General features: G+C 38.8%; 1 protein-coding gene across 4 annotated transcripts in view; it reads left to right on the top strand.

The window, feature by feature from the left end:
* Window positions 1-20,771, top strand: part of ZDHHC21 (zDHHC palmitoyltransferase 21) — a 57,223-nt gene extending 36,452 nt beyond the window's left edge. For all 4 annotated transcript variants that reach the window (XM_077816443.1, XM_077816444.1, XM_077816442.1 and 1 more), the window contains 2 exons: window positions 17,191-17,234; window positions 17,742-20,771. In XM_077816443.1, coding sequence (XP_077672569.1) covers window positions 17,191-17,234; window positions 17,742-17,874 — 177 coding nt within the window. In that variant the 3' untranslated portion in view covers window positions 17,875-20,771. The remainder of the gene's footprint in view (window positions 1-17,190; window positions 17,235-17,741) is intronic.
* Window positions 20,772-21,055: the final 284 nt, after the last annotated feature.

Raw genomic sequence — 21,055 nt, 5'->3', positions numbered from 1 at the left:
TTAGCAGATATTTTGTGTTCATGTTCATTACAGTTGGAAAATTTCCTTTTTGCTGTACCTTGTTCTTTCATACCCAAGTCCACTTTGTTGTTTAGTTTGCCCCCTTCATTCCACTGCGTGAAATCAGATTGTAAGGTCTTTTGAGCAAAGAGTTGGTGTGTTCTAAGCTGTACTGTGGAGTGCCTCGCATGCTATTGGGCAGTGTTGTAGAATAATGAATACTTGTAAACGGAGCAAATTTGATATGAAATCGATAAAACACAAATTTATTTTTAAAGAGCTGTTTTAATAAATTAAGGGTAAAAGTCCTGACAGGAGTTGTAGTTAGCAAGAGGCAATCATTAAGCCAAGAAATTCAGAGCTGAGGCTAAATTTAAAAGAAACCCAAACATCTGAAAGTACGGGAAGTCACAGTTTAAGGTATTTATGCTACATTAGCATCTGCCCCCTGGAAAGCTCTCTTGTGATTTACAGAGATGCACAGGAGTGGGTGTAAGTGGGATTGGCTAGAGCAGAGGCCTTTGGAGAGTGGTGAAGCAGAACAGGCAGAATTCCTGCCCTTTTTCCAATGCTTGTGCTGGATCCTCTGTGCAAATTGTGACTAGATGAGTTCAGCAAACTAAAGTTTCACTCTTCTTTCCCTTTTTTTAAGAAGGGATGCTGAAATCAGGTTTACAAAGAAAACTGAGTTACAAACTTAAATAATTCTAACCTTCTCCATAATCCAAACAAACTAGCACCACTGCATAATACAATCTGCTAAAAAAAAGCTCAATCATCGTCCTATAACTTTATAGAAAACAAAGCCGATAGTTCGTGTTCGTTGTTGAGAAGGGATAATGCAAGTATGCTGAAATGATTAATTTTAACTTCATCTAAATAAGATTCAATTAATTTTTACTGCCAACCCTGCAGACTCATCATGGGATCTGTAATGTAGCAGGATTCTTACCTTCTTGTTTATCACCAGATATAAAGAATCAGGCCCTCAAACTAAACCCCTGCAACTTCATTGTCTTTATAGATTACGCCCACAGTGATTCGGTGCAACTGCATTCTCTTTAATAGGTTTGCAAGGTGTAAGTGATTGGAACTTAATAAGCAGTCTTGTTAATGAGGCACAAATGGAATATAATTCATAGTTCTCTTAGCTATGCCAGTTCTACAAGGCTAACAGGAGTAAAAACAACTGAACATGTATTTTTGTCAATACACTGAGAAGAGAAACTCTGAATGAATACAATGGGCAGATGAATGAGGTGGCACCTCTTTATACTGCTCTTCATTGTGGATTGAGCTAAATATTATCTTAACTAGAACTTGTTGAAAAAGCAGTAAACATTTCACAATTAAGAAAATTGGTTTTACAAAATTAGATGGATTTATACAAAAATTTTAAAAAATGACCAGCTCTAGTCATAAGAGAAAGTTACAAGCCATTACAAAATATTGTATTTGATCTTCAGGTGCACGTGAGTGTCATTATTGAACACCTGAAGGAGGGAGATGGATGGGGAAAGAGGTGGCTTTCTGCGTCCTCCCTGTTATCCTTTCTCAAAATCCTGGAGTTAGGCAGGAGCTGTTTTTTCAGCTCCTAATGAAAGTTAGAACAGCATTAGTCCAAGATTGCCAGAGCACAACTCTGACAGTTGGCAGCCATCTGCCTGAAGCATTCGGCCACTTCTCTTTCATTCATTTTTATATATTTTATTTATATATATAAAAACAAACACACACACACACACAAGGAAAATCCCATCTTCCCATGGTTGGTGGAAGGTAACAGGATAATCGCTTCAGCAGGATCCTCTGATGTCATGGTGGGAGGCTAGTAAAAGCGGATTATCTGTGACCCAGATAAAATAATTAGAAATTACTTGGACACTTACACATAACGGATCTACTAATCTCATTTCCAAAGTTAAAAAAGATCTGTCTCGCAACATAACACTACCAGATGTTTCAATTGAACTGCATCCTTTGCGGAGACTAATCTGAACCCTAATTTTAAAGGATTACCTTTGATTGTTTTTATTTAAAATACCAAACGGGATGTGTTTTCATTTTTCCATATGTTCTTACAAATGATTAATATAGAATTAAAGGATTTTTGTTCAGTTTTTCAGCACAGCCCAGCAATTTCATGTCTTTCTGTATTACATAATATAGCTGTATTACACAGATGATATGTTGTTTTCCATGCTAGCTATTTAATATTTCTCCAGTCATTGAGCTACATACTGGATAGATTACCATAGTTCTGATAAATATTGTGTGGTCTCTGCTAAATGTTGATGCTTATATTATCATAAATTTAGTGGGCTGTGACTTTAGTAATTTGATTAATGCTGTCAGGCTTTCCTGTTAATTAATTCTTTAAACAGTGTACAGTGATATGCCAGTATCATTGGACATCAATACTGTGTGGATGGGGTAGAGATATTTTCTCTTTATTTACTCTGGGAAGGGCTGGAAGAGAAAATATTTTAGCACCTGGTGTTGAGTAGCTTGGTCTATTGTTCTTTGTGATGCCTTGACCATCCATCTAACCTCTTGTCCTTTATAAGCATTTTAATGTGATCATTTAGGTTAACTCCTGTATTGTGTTTCAGAGTAACAGCCGTGTTAGTCTGTATTCACAAAAAGAAAAGGAGTACTTGTGGCACCTTAGAGACTAACAAATTTATATGAGCATAAGTTTTTGTGAGCTACAGCTCACTTCATCAGATGCGTACTGTGGAAAGTGTAGAAGATCTTTTTATACACACAAAGCATGAAAAAATACCTCCTCCCACCCCACTCTTCTGCTGCTAATAGCTTATCTAAAGTGATCACTCTCCCTACAATGTGTATGATAATCAAGTCACACCACTGAGTTCCTGAGGAAACTACAATCCATTGGTGATTTTCCTGATAACACCATCCTGGCCACTATGGATGTAGAAGCCCTCTACACCGACATTCCACACAAAGATGGACTACAAGCCGTCAAGAACACTATCCCCGATAATGTCACGGCTAACCTGGTGGCTGAACTTTGTGACTTTGTCCTTACCCATAACTATTTTACATTTGGGGACAATGTATACCTTCAAATCAGCGGCACTGCTATGGGTACCCGCATGGCCCTACAGTATGCCAACATTTTTATAGCTGACTTAGAACAACGCTTCCTCAGGTCTCGTCCCCCTAACGCCGCTACTTTACTTGCGCTATGTTGATGACATCATCATCATCTGGACCCATGGAAAAGAAGCCCTTGAGGAATTCCACCATGATTTCAACAATTTCCATCCCACCATAAACCTCAGCCTGGTCCAGTCCACACAAGAGATCCACTTCCTGGACACTACAGTGCTAATAAACGATGGTCACATAAACACCACCCTATACCGGAAACCTACTGACCGCTATGCCTACCTACATGCCTCCAGCTTTCACTCTGACCACACCACATGATCCATTGTCTACACCCAAGCTCTGCGATAGAACCACATTTGCTCCAACCCCTCAGACAGAGACAAACACCTACAAGATCTCTATCAAGCATTCTTACAACTATGATACCCACCTGCGGAAGTGAAGAAACAGATTGATAGAGCCACAAGAGTTCCCAGAAGTCACCTACTACAGGACAGGTCTAACAAAGAAAATAATAGAACGCCACTAGCCGTCACCTTCAGCCCCCAACTAAAACCCCTCCAACGCATTATTAAGGATCTACAACCTATCCTGAAGGATGACCCAACACTCTCACAAATCTTGGGAGACAGGCCAGTCCTTGCCTACAGACAGCCCCCCAACCTGAAGCAAATACTCACCAGCAACCACATACCACACAACAGAACCACTAACCCAGGAACCTATCCTTGCAACAAAGCCCGTTGCCAACTGTGCCCACATATCTATTCAGGGGACACCATCACAGGGCCTAATAACATCAGCCACACTATCAGAGGATCGTTCACCTGCACATCCACCAATGTGATGTATGCCATCATGTGCCAGCAGTGCCCCTCTGCCATGTACATTGGTCAAACTGGACAGTCTCTACGTAAAAGAATAAATCGACACAAATCAGATGTCAAGAATTATAACATGCATAAACCAGTCGGAGAACACTTCAATCTCTCTGGTCACACGATTACAGACATGAAAGTTGCGATATTACAACAAAAAAACTTAATATCCAGATTCCAACGAGAGACTGCTGAATTGGAATTCATTTGGAAATTGGATACAATTAACTTAGGCTTGAATAGAGACTGGGAGTGGCTTAGTCATTATGGAAGGTAACCTATTTCCCCTTATTTTTTCCTTACCCCCCCCCCCCCCCCGACGTTCTTGTTAAACCCTGGATTTGTGCTGGAAATGGCCCACCTTGATTATCATACACATTGTAAGGAGAGCGGTCACTTTAGATAAGCTATTACCAGCAGAAGAGTGGGGTGGGGGAAGGTATTTTTTCATGCTTTGTGTATATAAAAAGATCTTCTACACTTTCCACAGTATGCATCCGATGAAGAGAGCTGTAGCTCATGAAAGCTTATGCTCAAATAAATTGGTTAGTCTCTAAGGTGCCACAAGTACTCCTTTTCTTTTTACTGTATTGTGTGTTGTTATAGTTCATCTCCTTTTCATCACCAAGTGGCAAATGGCTTTCAGCACCTGCTTTTTGTTGTTAGTTGTAAACAGTGAACTCCTGAAAATAACTTGTAAATTCTTATATATCAGTATTTGAGCTTTTTTGACGAACACTTGCCTTTGACAAATTAAGAGGGACATTGTTCATTAGATTTGTTTTTCTTTTAAAAAGAAGATAACTTTTTTTTCCTGTGTGTTTTTGTTTGATTGTTTTAATTCCCATTACTTAGGGAAATGAAGAAAAAGTTGAATTTATCCAAATAAATTTTGTGTAATATTGTTGTCCACTTGGGGGATTTTACTTGTCCCCTTGGGGGATCTCAGTTTTTATTTAGGAGATTAATATTTTATTTAACAATGCATGGTAATTGAAAATTTTAAACTGAAAAATATACAAGAAAAGAAAAGAAATTTAGATCAGCAGATAAAATCCCTGCATTTTTGTTGTATAAACGGTGACTCAGATAATCATTCTCAATGATGAAGTATATAAAGAATACTACATTTACATAATTAAAACTATTCTGTAAATAAGGAATAAATATATTCAAAATACTTAATTGCAGTTTTGCTATTCTTTCCCCACTTTGCAATTTTAATCCACTACTTTTTAATGTACATCACATATTTTCTTATGCTATCATCAATACACAAATGATATAACTCTGATCCAAAATGCTTTTTGTCTCAATAATTAAGTATCTTATCATTACAAATATTTGCAGTCATATGTTTAATCAGATAATCTATTAAATACTGTTTTGATTAGTCAAATAATGAGGGCTTTACCTATTTTTCAGACACACCAGAAATGTAATCAAAGAACTATAAATCCTTGTAATTAAGTTTACCAAAGCAACAGTCAGGGCCAGAGTTGGAAATCAGTATTTTAAGGCAATCGCCTGTACCTGGACAGAATAAAATAGAAAATGATCATGGTATTTTGTGTGTACTGCAAAAATAGAAAATTATTAGAAAATGTATTCAGGCAACATTCTGTCCATCTGTCTCTCCCTTACTCTTATTCCTCTCTCTCCCCCATCCTCTCCCCCCAGTTTTCTGCCTTCTCTACCCCCATCCAAATATAGGTAAATCTACCCTTAGAAAGCTGCATAAAGCTCTGGAAATTAAACTGTAGAAAGCAATTATACACAGTCCTTGAATGGAGGATAGTAGACTAGATCATCTAAGAGGTCTTTTCGATTTCTAAATTATTACTGTATTACCTGCTAAACCCTTTATTTTATTTTTTCTAGAAATGTGGTCTATATTTGTTTCATATAGTTAACATCCTACTCTATCTTTGAAGCATTTTGTCTTCCAGGTAATTTCAAAAACACAACTTTATTTAAAAATTATGATTGAAACCATCCAGTCCCTTTTATGACATGGTCTAAAGCATAAGGAGTAAATTTGTTTTACACCCTGCATCTTCACAAATTTACTTATGAAAAATAATCAGAGCCCCACCTATCTCACCAGGTATCTTTTTTTGTTTATCCCAACATAAACTTCAAAAAGAGTAGTAAATATTTTTATTTAAATAAGTAACATACAGTATTACTAAAGGGAATTGATGGCATTATTTTGGAAAGTATAATTTGCAGTTGTAACAAATTCTGCATATTAGAATATTGTAAAAAACTTCTTATCCTCTTCATGGAAATAAACACAGAAATTAAAATAATCCCGTTAGGCAATTGCAGTAAGAAATAGTTTTTGTATCTAAGATACTTAAATGCTTTTCTGAATGGAAGCGTAAATAAAACTGAGACACTGAAATAAGCAACCATAATAATAAGGCAAAGTGTGACCTCTTACAAAGTTCAGGATTTTTATTAGAATATTTAATTTTCTGTCAAATTATACATCAGATCATTTAGCTAGCAGCTTCTTGGGGAGAAAGGAGAGTAGTCAGATTTGATTTGCTAAACCTTGTTCTCTGAACGTTCCTTGTGGTGGTAATGATGAGGACTAAGGGAAATGGTAAATGTCATAGTGTGATCTAATTATGCATATATCTGCCTCTAAAACACCACAAACTTGGAAATAGATTGGACAGTCGCTCTTGATCTTTTCTTATTATTCCCTCTCCAGTTATCATGAGTTCCCAAAATTGTTGTCAGATGCTTTCTTTTCATCACATCACTTTTTTAGGTATCTGACAAATTGGGCAGAAAATACATAATCTGCCAAAAAATCTGCTTAGCCAGATTCATCAAGGCACTGAGGAGAATTTGGGTTATTTCCCCAGAGGTAGCATAATGCAACTTTCTTTTTAATCTCTCACACAGAGAAATCTTTTTAATCAAAGAAAGATAGAGGGGGAAATAGAACAACTAACCTGAACCCAGATTATTCAAATAATTTCCAGGCTAGATTTACAAACAAACAAACCCTAATCATGTACATTTAATCACATCAAAATTCTAGATTAAAAATAATTTTTAAAAAAGTTGGCCACAAGTAAAATCATAATGAGACTGATAACCTATATACAGTATGGCCAGCCTTGTTGTCTGGGCAAACAGTAAATAGAAACATTAATTTAAAAATATTTAGCATTCCTTATGAAATGTTGATATTTGATACTTCACAAGGGCTCACCTGTCATTTCCATATGCACAGTGAAAGGTTGGTAGACAGATGAAAGAAATAAAAGACTGATGTTTTGTTCAAATACTAAGGTACAGCAGTATGCTCTCTTGTATTCTGAGATAACAGCTATGGCTGCAAGTTCAGAAGGGCCACTAGGGTTTTTTTCCTCTTTCTTCTTAATTGCTCTCTCCTTCTACATTGCAATGCACTGAAGGGTTGGAAACGATGCACTGTGCAGATATGACCGTATGCTTGCGTTCATTATAATTCAGGTATTAAGTAGAGCTCTGTTGATTAGACATCACTTCTGCTAGCCACAAGAAAGTAATTGAACAAGAGATTTCTGCTCCATGCTTCAGAGTTAGTCCTGAGAATTACAAATTGGTGTTTGTCGATTGGAAAACTCAAATCTACGGTCTAAGCAAAGGGAAAATATTCTTTCAATATGTTTGTTCCATCATAAGTTAGTTCATGATGATTCCATCTTCTAGCACAATTTGTTGTCTGGTGCACATTATCTTTTCTTTTAATGCTTTTCTTCAAGTAGTCAGTTATGTTAATTTTAAAAAGTATCTTTATGAAAGATGTATTCCTCTTAGCCGGCATTCACCCAGGTGGGGTCATTTTTTCAAGTGCTTCTTTAGGTTGGTCTGCAGGATTCACTCAGCTCTTATTGATATCTCTTCATCCCTCTCAATACAGCCTTAGTCATTGCAGCATCTTCTTTTCCTTGGAGATTGCAGGCAAGCTGCTTTTTCAGACTTGTTGCCAAAATAAGAAGATAGTCAGCACCCCACCACCAGAGACCGAATGCAACACCTGTGCTGCATCCCTTGCTTCAGCTCTTAAAATTATAAGCTAACTGTAGCTTTTCTACTTATTTCCTTGAGATTTCTTTGCATTTCACACTAATCTAACCTTGAATTCTTTTGCTTGACTTAGCGATCCTTATAACTCTTCTGTTTCCGAATAACCACATGCACACTAATTCTAATGACAATAGGTAGTTTTGGAGTGCGGAGGACCAGATTATTGAGTTGGTCAGATGCTTTTTCTTCAAGGACTGTCCCTGTAGGTGCTCCACTTTAGGTGTTTTAGCACCCTGCACTTGTAATCAGAGATTTGTAGTAGCAGTGCCCCCCCTGCGGGCCACACACGGGTGGCAGCCATCTCGCATCACGTGGAGCAGTTACCTAGTGTGCACAGCCAACCATCCCCCAGTTACTTCTCTAGCACCTTTGGCTTGAGTCGGAGCAACAGCAGTGCCTCTTTTAACCTTGGATAGCTTAGTAGTTTTCTGTTTTTCCCGGCCTTATTAGCCTTTTCATTTAGTTATTTACCCTGTATTTTATAGTTTACTTAAAACCTTAAAAAAAAAAAAAATTCTGTTAGCTGTTCTCTCTCTCTCTCCTCAATTCCCCCTCTCCCAGCCCGCCCCCCCCGTTTCCCAGGTGGGTCTCCAGCTTCAAAAGACAACAAGAAGAGGGAAACGAATACGGCCTTATCTTCCTCCTTTCTCAAAACAAGTATCCTCTGAGGCAGGGGTATACACCCCTCGCCACTCCTCCCCTAAGCCAGAGTCCTCTCAGCATCAAACATCTGCTGATATGTGAGGCAGGCAGGCTCAACCATGGGTACCACCTCCTATGACTTTTCAACCGAACTAGCATACTGGGATCCGGATAGGGCCCAGAGCCTCAGACCCCCACTATCTACCAAGTTCTAGAACAACGCAATCCGCTTTACCACCTGTCCCAGCTCCCTCAGAGACGCAGGAGGAGGAGATAGAGGAACCCGAGGACACACCTGCCACTGACCCGCATTTCATCTTTATTGCCAGACCAAACAATAATGCCAACCCTGCCCCCCACCCCCCCTCCCACCCCTCCACACACTTAGGGGACAATTTCAAATCCTTCCAGGATCTATTCAAAAGGGTAGCTGAATCCCTGGACATTTCCTTAGCAGAGGTACCAGAGACCCTCCACAAGCTTACAGACATCCTCCAGGCATCTCCATCAGCAAAAATTGCACTGCCTATTAATGCTGCCATAATGGACCCTGCAAAAATAATCTGGCAGACACCTGCCACAGCCCCACCTTCATGTAAGAGATCTGACAAGAATTATTATGTGCTAGCAAAAGGGGCTGGAACCGCCCCTTTCTATAAGGACTGGCAAAGGCTAAACCTTTTTGGATGGAAAGTGTATTCCTCAGCTACACTCCAATTTCGCATAACTAATTATTCAGCCTTACTAGCCAAATACACGCACAACCTATTCACTAAAATGTCAACTTTTATCAGGTGACAAAAAGGAACAGTATAAGGCTAACATCTCCGAAGGGTCTCGCATCGCCAGGATGGCCCTACTGGCCTCTCTCAACTTTGCAGACATGGCAGCCTGCTCCACCGCTACGTCCGTGATCATACATTGGGCATCCTGCCTCCACCTCTCTGGGTTCCCTAGAGAGGTCCAGGCCACAGCAAGGACTTTACCCTTCGAGGGTCAGAAATTTTCTGAGGAAAACAGAGATGTGTCTTTAGATACCCTGGAGGATTCCAGGGCCACCTTAAAAACCCTGGGTATCTATGTTCCTGCGAACAAAAAGAAACAGGGCTGATTTTACAACCATCAATTTCGAACTGCCACATGCACCCAGCCTCAAAGACGGTATGACCAATGCTGTAAACAAAGACAGGAAAGACGCCAAGACCAGCCTTCCACATCTCAACCATCTACTTCCAGACAATCATTTTGAAGCTTTGGTCGAGGGCATGAGACCTCCACATTCTTTGATCCCAGAACTAAACCTAATCTCTAGCCCATTTGGAGACCATCTGTCACCATACTACCCAGTCTGGAACACCATCACTACAGACAAATGGGTTCTGGAAATTATCCAGAAGTGTTACCCCACCCCTTCTCCGTCCCTCTTCAGGAACCCCTCTCACGAGCCCCTTTTACAACAGGAAATAAACCACCTCTTACAATTAGGTGCCATGGAACCAGTACTAGCTCAACACAGGGAGAGGGATTTATTCTCATTATTTTCTCACTCAGAAAAAGACCAGCGGATGGAGACCCATCCTGGATTTACGAAAACTCAACAGATTTGTGAGAAAGCAACATTTCAAAATGGTGACTCTATCCACAATAATTCTGGCATTAGAGAAAGGAGACTGGCTCTCGGTCCTCGATCTCCAAGACGCTTACTTTCATGTTACCATTCATCCAGTGCACAGACGATTCCTGCAATTCACCCTGGGGCACCAACATTTCCAATACAGAGTACTCCCTTTCAGCCTATCAACTGCCCCAAAGGTCTTTTCCAAGGTTCTTGCCATCGTTGCAGCTCACCTCCGCAGACAGGGGGTGATGATTTTTCTATACCTAGATAACTGTCTTTTAAGGGCACCAACACAATGGGCAGCACTAAACACCACACAAACCATGATAACCCTCTTTACAGATTTCAGGCTACAGATAAATGCGCAGAAGTCCACAAGGTTCCTGTCCAACAACTGGAATTTTATAGTCACCTATCTCAGTTGCCTCACCGCAACAGCAAGGTTACCCCAATGCCGCTTTCTCACCCTAATCAATTTGATTACAACGATCGTGCACAGTCTGCAAACATCCACCAGAACATGCTTACAACTTCTGGCGCGCATGGCTGCGTTGACGTTCATCATAAAGTATGCCAGGCTACACATGAGATGCTTACAGGCCTGGCTTTGCACTGTCTACATAGCACACAAACATTCTCTCAACAGATGTCTCACTATGCCCCGCAGGGTAAAGGACTCGCTCACATGGTGGACACAATCACAAAACGTCTGCTCAGGTGTCCCCTTTCAACAGAAAGCTCTTACTATAGTGATCACTATGGACACCTCCCTTGTGGGATGGGGAGCTCATTTACGCGAAAACACAATCCAGGGTCGCTGGTCTCCATCGGAATCCAACCTGCACATAAACATACTGGAATTAAGGGCTGTCAGAAATGCATACAAGCACTTCCTTCCTTTAATCCAAAACATGACCATCAAGATTCTTACAGACAATATAGCATTCATGTTTTATATAAACCGCTAATGGGGAGCACGATCATATCCTCTGGGCACAGAGGCAATACGCCTCTGGAACTGATGCATCACCAACAACATAGACGTTTCGGTATCTTACTTGCCAGGATGTCAGAACACAACAGTGGACCAGCTGAGCAGAGACTTCTCACAAATTCATGAGTGGAAGGTGGATCATGCAACTCTCACAGTCATATTCAACCTATGGGGGTGCTCCATTATAGATCTATTTGCAACAGCTCAGAACGCAAAGTGCCCACAATACTGCTCCAGAGCTGTACATGGATGCCAGTCCTTGGGCAACGCTTTCCTCATAAAATAGGAAGCGCCGCTAATGTATGCATTCCCTCTGATTCCACTTTTGAGTCGGGTCATCACAAGATCAGGCAGGACAAATCCAGGGTTATTCTCATCACACCCACATGGCCCAGACAAACTTGGTTCCCATATACTTACTTGTATTTTTCCCAAAACAGCATGTCGACTGCAGGAAGGCCTCATTTCACATGCTAGACATTTGCATAGCACTAGTTTTCTACCTAGAAAGGGCAAAAAGTTCAGAAAATAATCTTGACTATTTCTCTCTATCACAGAACATTCCAAGGGTCAAACCATTTTGAAACAGAGACTATCTAAATGGATATCGGGCTGTATCCATTTGTGTTACCAAAACAGCCATCTACCAGCTCTGCTAGGAGTTTGCACACACTCCACCAGAGCGTTATCAACATTGGTGGCCTTTCTCAATAATGTACACATCACGGACATTTGCAAAGCAGCTACCTGGGCATCTGTCCATATCTTTACTAAACACTACATGTTATAATAGCAATCAGCTACAGACACTCAGTTTGGACTCATGATGCTATCTACCATCCCTGAACCAACTCCGAAGCCTCCCCTCCACTAAGGTGCCCTGCTCAATAGTCACCTAAAGTGGAGCACCCACAGGGACACTCCTCAGAGAAGAAGAGGTTACTCATCTTGTGCAGTAACTGAGGTTCTTTGAGATGGTTGTCCCTGTGGGTGCTCCACTACCCCCGTCCTCCCCTCTACTTTGGAATTGAACGCTGATCCTCTGGAGTAGAGAAGAAACTGGGGGGACGGTTGGCTACGAACGCGAGGTAACAGCTCAGAGCAGCGCGAGATGCTCCTACAAATCTCCGATTACAAGCAGAGGGCACCAAAGCACTTAAAGTGGAGCACCCATGGGACAACCATCTCAAAGAACCATCTCAAAGAAGGTGAGTAACCTTCTCATTTTTCTTGAAGGCAGATGTTACGAGGACTGTATTAATTATGCCATACTTGTGCTACTTTTAAAGTTATTTGTAAATTAAAAACTCTTTAAACATCAGAATTAGCTGGAAATCAGTACCAAAAATAGCTCTTAAGAATATTAGTATTTCGAGGACTCGAAGCTGGTCATCCATACAGATAACCAAAGCCTCTTAGGTTGAACAGAATACTAACATTGAACAAACTAATGCTTTGCATAGAAGCATAATAAACCGTGACAGTATTCTGACCTATAGTCCTCTGGTGAGGTCATACGTTAGAATGTTGGTTATTCTGTTCATTTGGCACCTGAAATAAAGTTGACATTGCTGGGCGCTATTGGGTGGTCAGCCCTTGAAAATTAATTCATTTTTTAGGCTCCTAAATAAAGACTTGGGGTGTGTATACAGTGCAGTTAGACACCCATGGCTGGCCCGTGCCTGCTGGCCCGTGCCGGCTTGCGAGGTGCAGGCTGCAGGGTGGTTTAATTGTGGTGAAGACATTCCAGCTCAGGCTGGAGCCCGAGCTGTAGGAACCTCCAACCTCACAGGATCCTAGTGCACTCCAGCCAAAGCCCAGATGTCTACGCTGCAATTAAATAGCTCCTCAGCCTGAGCCCTGTGAGCCCAAGTCAGCTGGCATGGAGCAGCCGCAGGTTTTTAATTGCAGTGTAGACAAACCATTAGGGGCCTAAGTTTGAAAATATAATTGAATTCGTTTTCATTGTTTTCTTTGAAAAGCTGATTTGTTGTTTGAGAGGTGGAGGTTGGGGAAAGCAGATAAAAAGAGCAGTAGAAGTAGTGCTTCTGCTCTGAATCAGGGAAGTAATGGTAAGTGCCTGATGCATGTGTCAAAGAATCCTCTTACTAAGTGTTTTGTCAAACCTGTGGTTCCTTTCTTCATTTGATATCATGGAGCCTGATAACTATATCCATGGTTAATAAAGAAATAAAATCACTAGTTCAATAAGATTTTAGAATTCTTTTTCTAACATCGAAATTTATCCTGGTGAAAACTTTAAAACAGATGCCTTCTGTCCCGCTTCCATTCTTCTCCCTCAAAAAAGAAAACAAAACAAAAACCAGTCAGGTTTAAATCAGTCAGACACTCCTCGTCTTTCACTGGTTCATTACTTTTCCAACTATATATTTTGCTTATTGAAGAGCTGTGGCCATATCACCACAAGCTGTGATCTCAGATACAAAGAGCTAAGCACAATCAGCCAGAATCAGCAATAGGATAGGGGACTACTAGGGAAAGCTTTGATATAGCAGGAAGTGATATTGGTGATTCAGTGGATGGCACTCTTTCCTCTGAGCTATACAGAATGAATGGATGTGATATTAAAGGCCTTTATGCTGCTGAAGGTGCATTATTTAGGATGAGACTTAGACATAGTAAGTCCTGCCCATATGCGGTAATTACAGTTCCCCCGACCCTTTTTGGTGGAGTAAGGCACTCTAGACACCTGGTCATATTGTAACTTGGGGAAATTACATTCTGCCTTCCTATGTTTCCATCCTGCATTTTCCTTTGAAATATTATTCTCTTCTTTCTGCTCTAAACTAGTATGCATTGTTGCAGTCTATTGTTAAACAGTTGCCACATTTCACCCCAAGAGATGGGTAAAATGATTACTTTGAAGCATTTGTACCATCAGTAAGCTTTGTAAAGGGCTTTGGTTTCTAGCTAGATGAAAGATGCTATGTAAATGTGAGATCGTTCATATTGGTGTCTAAATAAGGTCTTCCTTCTTCCTTGGCTGATTCTGTACTGAAGTCATAGTAGTGAAATTTGTGCTAACCCACTGATTTCCACAGCAAAAGATTGTGTCCAAAACATTTTTTGACTTGATTGAAGCGTGAAGCAGAATAGAAAACTGGGATGTGAACAAGAACCAGTTTATTCCATCACACATCAGAATTAATTTCAAAGAGATTACAGAAAATTATGGGCAAAAAGACATTGTTTTGGTTCATTCCAGTGTTCAGGTCGGTCTTTAAAGGTTTTTTATTGTGGCAGCTTTAGCTTTCCTTCCAGCAGGACTGAATTTGTACTTTGGAAAATAGCATTCCTTCCTGAAATATGGTATTTCTTTCTGATGTTCCAGGATATTATTAACAGGATTTGCATCCTTTCACCCTTGAATCATTGGTTCGAATTGGACCTGTCTCAGCTGTGAGGAGGAAGAAGGATATTTATGTTTCAGCTGCCTAAGAAGCATACTGAAAAAATGCCCATTGTGTCCTTCCTCCCCAAGCCTGGCTGCTAAGTTTCTTAGGTTGCTGTGAAGTTTCACTTTCATGTGAAAGTAATTTTCAAATTGGCCCAGCTGCTTGGAAGCCATGCTGGGGGAGGGAAGCAGCAGAGGGGACTTGGTTTCTTAAGTTCAGCCGCCAGTGCTTCTCAAGCAGCTGAACTTCAAAGGAGAACTCTCCTTTCCTCCCATTCCTTTCAGCCTAGCTCACAGCTCGTCAGAAGTGGCTGAGCTGCTTTAAATTCTGAAAAGGTATCCCACAAACAAGGCATTCTGTGCTTCCAATTCAGTTGATGTAAACTGAAAAAATTAGCAGGTGGACTTCAGAATTTTTCATTCTGGGGAGAGAGATGGCCACCTGCTTTCACTGCCTTTCCAGCTAAAATCTTTAGTATTTTTAAATGAGTGGAAAGAGGTCTATAAACTTTTGCCCTCTTCCTTTTTAACCCTTTCACTTATGTAAAGGCTGTAGTGGGTTATGAGAGAGAAAGTTTAGATGATCATTCCATAGGTATTGATGCTGTAATGTCAGTGAAAAGGCCCTGCCAAACTGTAGACTCAGTCAAAAAGTACAACCACTCAATCAGAATTTTGCTTTCAGCAGTCAGTGTCCAAAGTTATAAATGTTATGATTTTCAGATGAGTACAAAAAATGTTAATGGGTCAACAATGTAAAAAAACATGCTACAAAACTAGATTATACTAAGACTAACACGGCTGCTACTCTGAAACCTGACATTTGGAATGCTATTTTTGGAAACAAAAGTGCTAGTATGATGCCTCAAAGCTTTAATAAATAGGAATTATGTGAGGAGAAAGGGAGGGAGAGGTTTGAGCTAACAGCCTATCCCACAGCAGCACCATTCATTCTGAAATTGTCTAATTAGTCACTAGTTTTAAAAGTGGCTTTATTTTTGGTACTATCAAGAGGTTGATTTCCAGAACTGAAACATCTTTGCAACTATAGAGGGAGCTTTAATTTAAAATGGAAACGTTGATGTGAACTTACTGAAGCATCATGTGGTAGCAATGTGTATTTGGTGCCTCTCATTTGAAAGCTCTCAAACTGCTTGTCAAACTAAAATTCAGGCATCTGTAGAGTTCACAATAATAGAAGATGGAATTTTGGCTAAAGACAGAGATAGACAAAACCACTATTCAAGAAAATGGGATCTTCACTGGCTACCCAGGTAGAAGGGACAGGCCCTTTGTTTCATCCAAAAAGTAGTATATAATCTGACAGACACATTATGTACCTGCCTAAATTAATCATTAACAGAGAGACCTATCAAACTGCCTTGAAAAAAAATTTTTTTTTGAGTTATTACATTTTGGATCAAATGGTCTAAATTATTCTGGGACATAATGATCCATGTTTATCCCTTCAAAAGTACTATAATGTTGCTTGAGTTTAAAACTGAAGTACCACTGACTTGTAAAATAATGGTTTTCATTTATGACACACACCTTGGGAATATGAACACATAAAAGTACAACCATTGGAAGCATTTAAAGATGTATTTGGAAATGCTGTGAGCTAAAACAAATTGCTTATCAATTAAAGCACTTTGTCAAATGAAGCAAACCATATTGGTTTTGGAAGTTAATTATGAATTTTATTATAAGTTATAGAAGGGGTTTATCTTAACTTTAGAAACAGTTAAGATGTTCTTTAATTTTATTATCTTTAATTTTAGCAAAATCACCTTTATCTACAGCAGTTACTTAGAGATCACTGAAACTGTGTTAATGTACTCTTAGTGGCACTATTCACATTGCACTATTTGTGAAAGTAAATATTTTAAAACTACTTAATCTGCTTTTTGAAGTACTTCTGCTGATGGTGACATTTTAAATAGTGGTGGAAATTTATTTTGTCCCTGTGATAATCTTTTGTGTGACAACATTCGTTATACAGGTGACTGTATAAAGCATGACAAAAATGTGCTTTTCAGAAAAGTATTGTTCTTTGTGTGTATTATTTTAAAATGTCCTCTGGATAAATAACGTTTTGATTAATTTAGCTATAGAAAGGTTCTAATCTGGTTGTTAGCAATCCATAGTGTGTCCCATTCTAAAAGTCTACACAGAAAATAGTTTTTCTGCATGATAATTTATCAGGCTGAATACAACTGCTCTACATGAAATTTTACAATGGTTTGATATTTGTATGGGGTATAGCTCTATGTAATCCTACTAGATTTTCTCCAAAAGAATCTACATTAAGGATCAGTTCATTCTTTATTTACATACTTTAATGATAACATTTTTGCAAGTTAGGTATGTGAGGAAATATTTTCTAATAATGTTTTCTTTCCCATAACAGGATACAACTAGTATAGAAAAAATGTCAAACTGTTGTGAAGAAATGTAAGTACAACATAAAGACCTAATAGAGCTTAAAAACTATATGTGTATGAAAGAAAACTGAAGGCACTGGTAATAGTTTTTTCATGCTATCATGTTTTTGCTTCTTTTCTGTAGCAGTGGTTCACTATTTTGATACTTGTTTTTATATAAAATAGCTACAGATTATTATTCTTCCCTGCCTACCTAAAGCAAGCAAAACTATATTTTGTCTCGAAAGCACAGATCAAAAGGCACTTGCTACTGTGTTGCTGACATGTATTTAATTGCTCCTGAGAATTTCCTCCCCTTCAGAAGTTGCCTGTAGTTGATTGACGACACAGATTCAGTTTCTCCTATCCAAAGTTAAATCTCAGCCGCATGTCATAATGAAAGAAAAGCTGTATTTGTGATGCTGGGACACAATTCATCAGAGTCCAGTAATGGATCCCCAGCCAATCTGTATTGTTCTAGCTGACTGAAGTGCACCATGGGAGTGCTGTCTTTCACTAATAATGCTGTCTTCTGTAGATCGAAGCCCCGAAAGCCATGGCAGCAGACCTTCTCAGAAGTTTTTGGCACTCGCTGGAAGATCCTGTGGTTTATTCCTTTCAGGCAGCGGCAACCACTGCGAATTCCCTACCACTTTGCCAATCATGTCTAAACAGATGGATAGTGGGCACAGATGGGTCCTCCATGCTGGAAGTGCGTTACCGGTTTTATGATAATAGAACTATGACAGTCTTCAAGTCAATTAAAATCCACCCACCAATCTTAGACATCATAATGTGCCCCAGGCTTTATTTTAATAGTGATCTTGATTCTGTTGTGGGATTAGTACTAGTTCTAAGTTTAAGGCATATTTACTTTCAAATTAGTTTTCCAGAGGGATTTCTTGTGTGTTTGAGGTTAATAACAAAAACATAAATGATTGAGATACGTTACCCAATTTTGTTTCGATACTGGATATTTTGATTTTGATTTTTTTTAAGGAAACACTGAAGTTTACATAGATTAATAGATTTCAGACAAAGTGTGTCATTCTGCATTTAATTTTTTAATGTTTTTTATTAGTAGATTTATCTAGATTATGTACAGGTCTTTGTCTGCTAATTGTGTTTAAAATTTTCTAATGCCTTCTTTTATTTATGATGCATGATATTAATCATGCAGTACAGCACTGGAAAAAGGTGGTATTTTAACAGAAGCAGCCTTTTTCCTAAACTTTTTCCAGAAGTTTTTTTAAGATATAAAGGGAGATCTTGCATCTTATAGTCTCAGTTTTGTAAAAATGTAGTCTTAATACAATAGGTTATCATCGTCCCTGTGTCAGTAAAAGCTATGAGCTCAAACACTCTTGGGCAAACTATGCAGATATAAAGCATGTTTTTCCGTTTTCTCCACAAGGATTTCCTTGTAACTTGCAATAATTGCACATATAATCGATATGGTACGAATATTAGAGTACATACATTTAAAAAATGCAGGTTTAATCAGTCAATATAAAGTATCATGTATGAATATACAAAGTAGTGTGTGGTCACTAAAGTTATACTTTACATTTTGTTTTGGTTAGTCACTACTAGAACTAGAATTAGGATTACTTTTCAGGTGTTTATGGAAATGGACAATGTGTATGGAAAGTACTTTTTAAGTATTTTATTTATATGTAAATATTGATGTTATAGATAAGAACTAATTTCTATGTAAACAGGGTCGTTGAACTGCACTAACTTCCTCTTCTGTGTATTGTGTGGACAGGAGACCGTTTTGCTCTTTTTCTGGGATAAGAGGGTTGCTTCTTATTAGAAGTGGTTAACAAGAAATGTTAACCTTAAGATTAGAGCTGGTCAAATAGTAAACTGATGCACACATAGAAGTATTGCCTTTGTTTTGCTATGATTTAGAGTGTTGTGTTGTGTTTATTATTCATGTATGTCTCAGCAATTGTCAGGTATTTGTGAATCTTGAAAGTTTCATGAATTTTCACAAAGATAAAATTCATAGTTTGTGTTGCTCACTATTCTGCCGAAAAGGTTTATCATCCAGTCTAAGAGCAGAAACAGCAGGATGCATCTTAGGTGACTACCATACAACATGAATAACAAATAGTGAATAGTCAAAGCAAACAAGACATAAGCTGAAAATTATTCATCCAGGATATCTGGGATTTCTAGCATTCTGAGTGAAAGTTCCTTTCACTCTCTCTTTCACTGTTAGTTTCTCTGTAGAACAATCTTATGGCTGATGTTTAAATCAAAGTTCAAAATGTCCAAGAGGTGATGAAAATGTTGAGGTGGCCTTTGAAATTTACAAATGGGCACTGTGTAAAGTAACTGCTGCATCTCCTTTAAGAAAAAGGAAGTCACCTACTGTATCCTCTGTGATACTCTGGATGGAAATTAAGTTGTTTTCATTCTGCTTAAACGTGTTTTACAAAAACACACGTATATAAATACAGGGTTAGGATTTTTTTTTTTTTTTTTACTTGATAATGAATTAGCGTAGTTTGCAGGTTGTATAATTTAAATCAGTGTTTCTCAACTACCGGTCTGTAAAATGGCACCAGTCTCTGAGATCTGCCTGATACAGTTTAGGAAGGCAGCAAGCTGGTCCCTGGTATCAAAAAGCTTGAGAAACACTGATTTAAAGCACTGAAGCCTTTGATTAAAGAGAAGATCAACAAGTTTAAATGTCCTTGATTCACTCATTGTGGGATGTATATTTATTCCTTCTGTGTTTCTTACATCTTCCTTTCAGTTACTTAACTTTGGGTAAAGCACATTTGCAATACATAAATTGTTGCAGTATTGGACCATGAATTGTAAACAGTGTGTTTAAATTTGGTAAACTGTACCTATACATGAAATGATGAGAGCATGAAATCTTTAGAGACAAAAAATAGCAATTAGTCTAAATCTAATATTCTGTAAATATATTCCAAATAAGAGGAAATAACTAGGTTGTGACCTTATCCTAAAATGACACGGATCTTGAGTTAAACAGAAACAAAGTCTGAATGTATATACTGTAAACTGTACATATGTATACACATATGCATATCTGCAGTTTACAAGCTATCCAATTTGGTTGATTAGCAGGTGTGTTTGCCTAGTATGTACTGATTTAGGACTCTGGCCGGTTGGGCTAGTGGTGAAGCTGACATATACTCAAGTCTTAGGGAGAGCCTTTCATCTCTTGTTCCCCAAGTGCCCTCTTTTGGCCAAGTCATGCAATGACATTAGCTCTTGTATTAGAGAAGAGATTATGTCCCTGCAGTTATGGTTCATAGATTGCTGAGGCCTCATACTCAGACAATGGTGATTTGGAGACATAACTGTTGAGGAGAATGGAAAAAATACACCCAAAGTACGTGGTTTGCAGAAATCTGTATTCTTGTGGCTCTAGCATATATCCCAAATACAAAAGCACTGTTGTCTTGCCTCGGCTCAGATAAAAATGAAATATGTCAGACCTTTTGGAAATCCTCAGAATAGGTCTGTGATTTCTATAACTATACTCTCTTTGTCAAGTGAGGCAAAATATAGGTTGCATAACCCAATCCTGACATTCCTTTTGAGCAATGTGTTGTACATTAAAGTTCAAAAATAAAGCATCAGAGTTACTGTTGCTGAAATACCAGATACTCATTCTCATGTTATGTGATACACTCTTAAGTTTTGTCTGTTGACTGTTATGTGAGAATGGTAATGCCAAAGTGCAGAGGTTCTCAAACTTTTTCACAGTGATGGACTTCCTTGTAGACCTTTCCCTTTTCAGCCTCTGAATCCCATTCCCACACCTTGCCCACAGCAACTGTAATGTTCGGTTATACAGAATGATAA

Source organism: Eretmochelys imbricata, chromosome 5, assembly GCF_965152235.1.
Source record: "Eretmochelys imbricata isolate rEreImb1 chromosome 5, rEreImb1.hap1, whole genome shotgun sequence".
NCBI lineage: Eukaryota > Metazoa > Chordata > Testudines > Cheloniidae > Eretmochelys > Eretmochelys imbricata.
The sequence above is the reverse complement of the archived record's forward strand: the minus strand, read 5'-3'. Positions and strand labels throughout refer to the sequence as shown.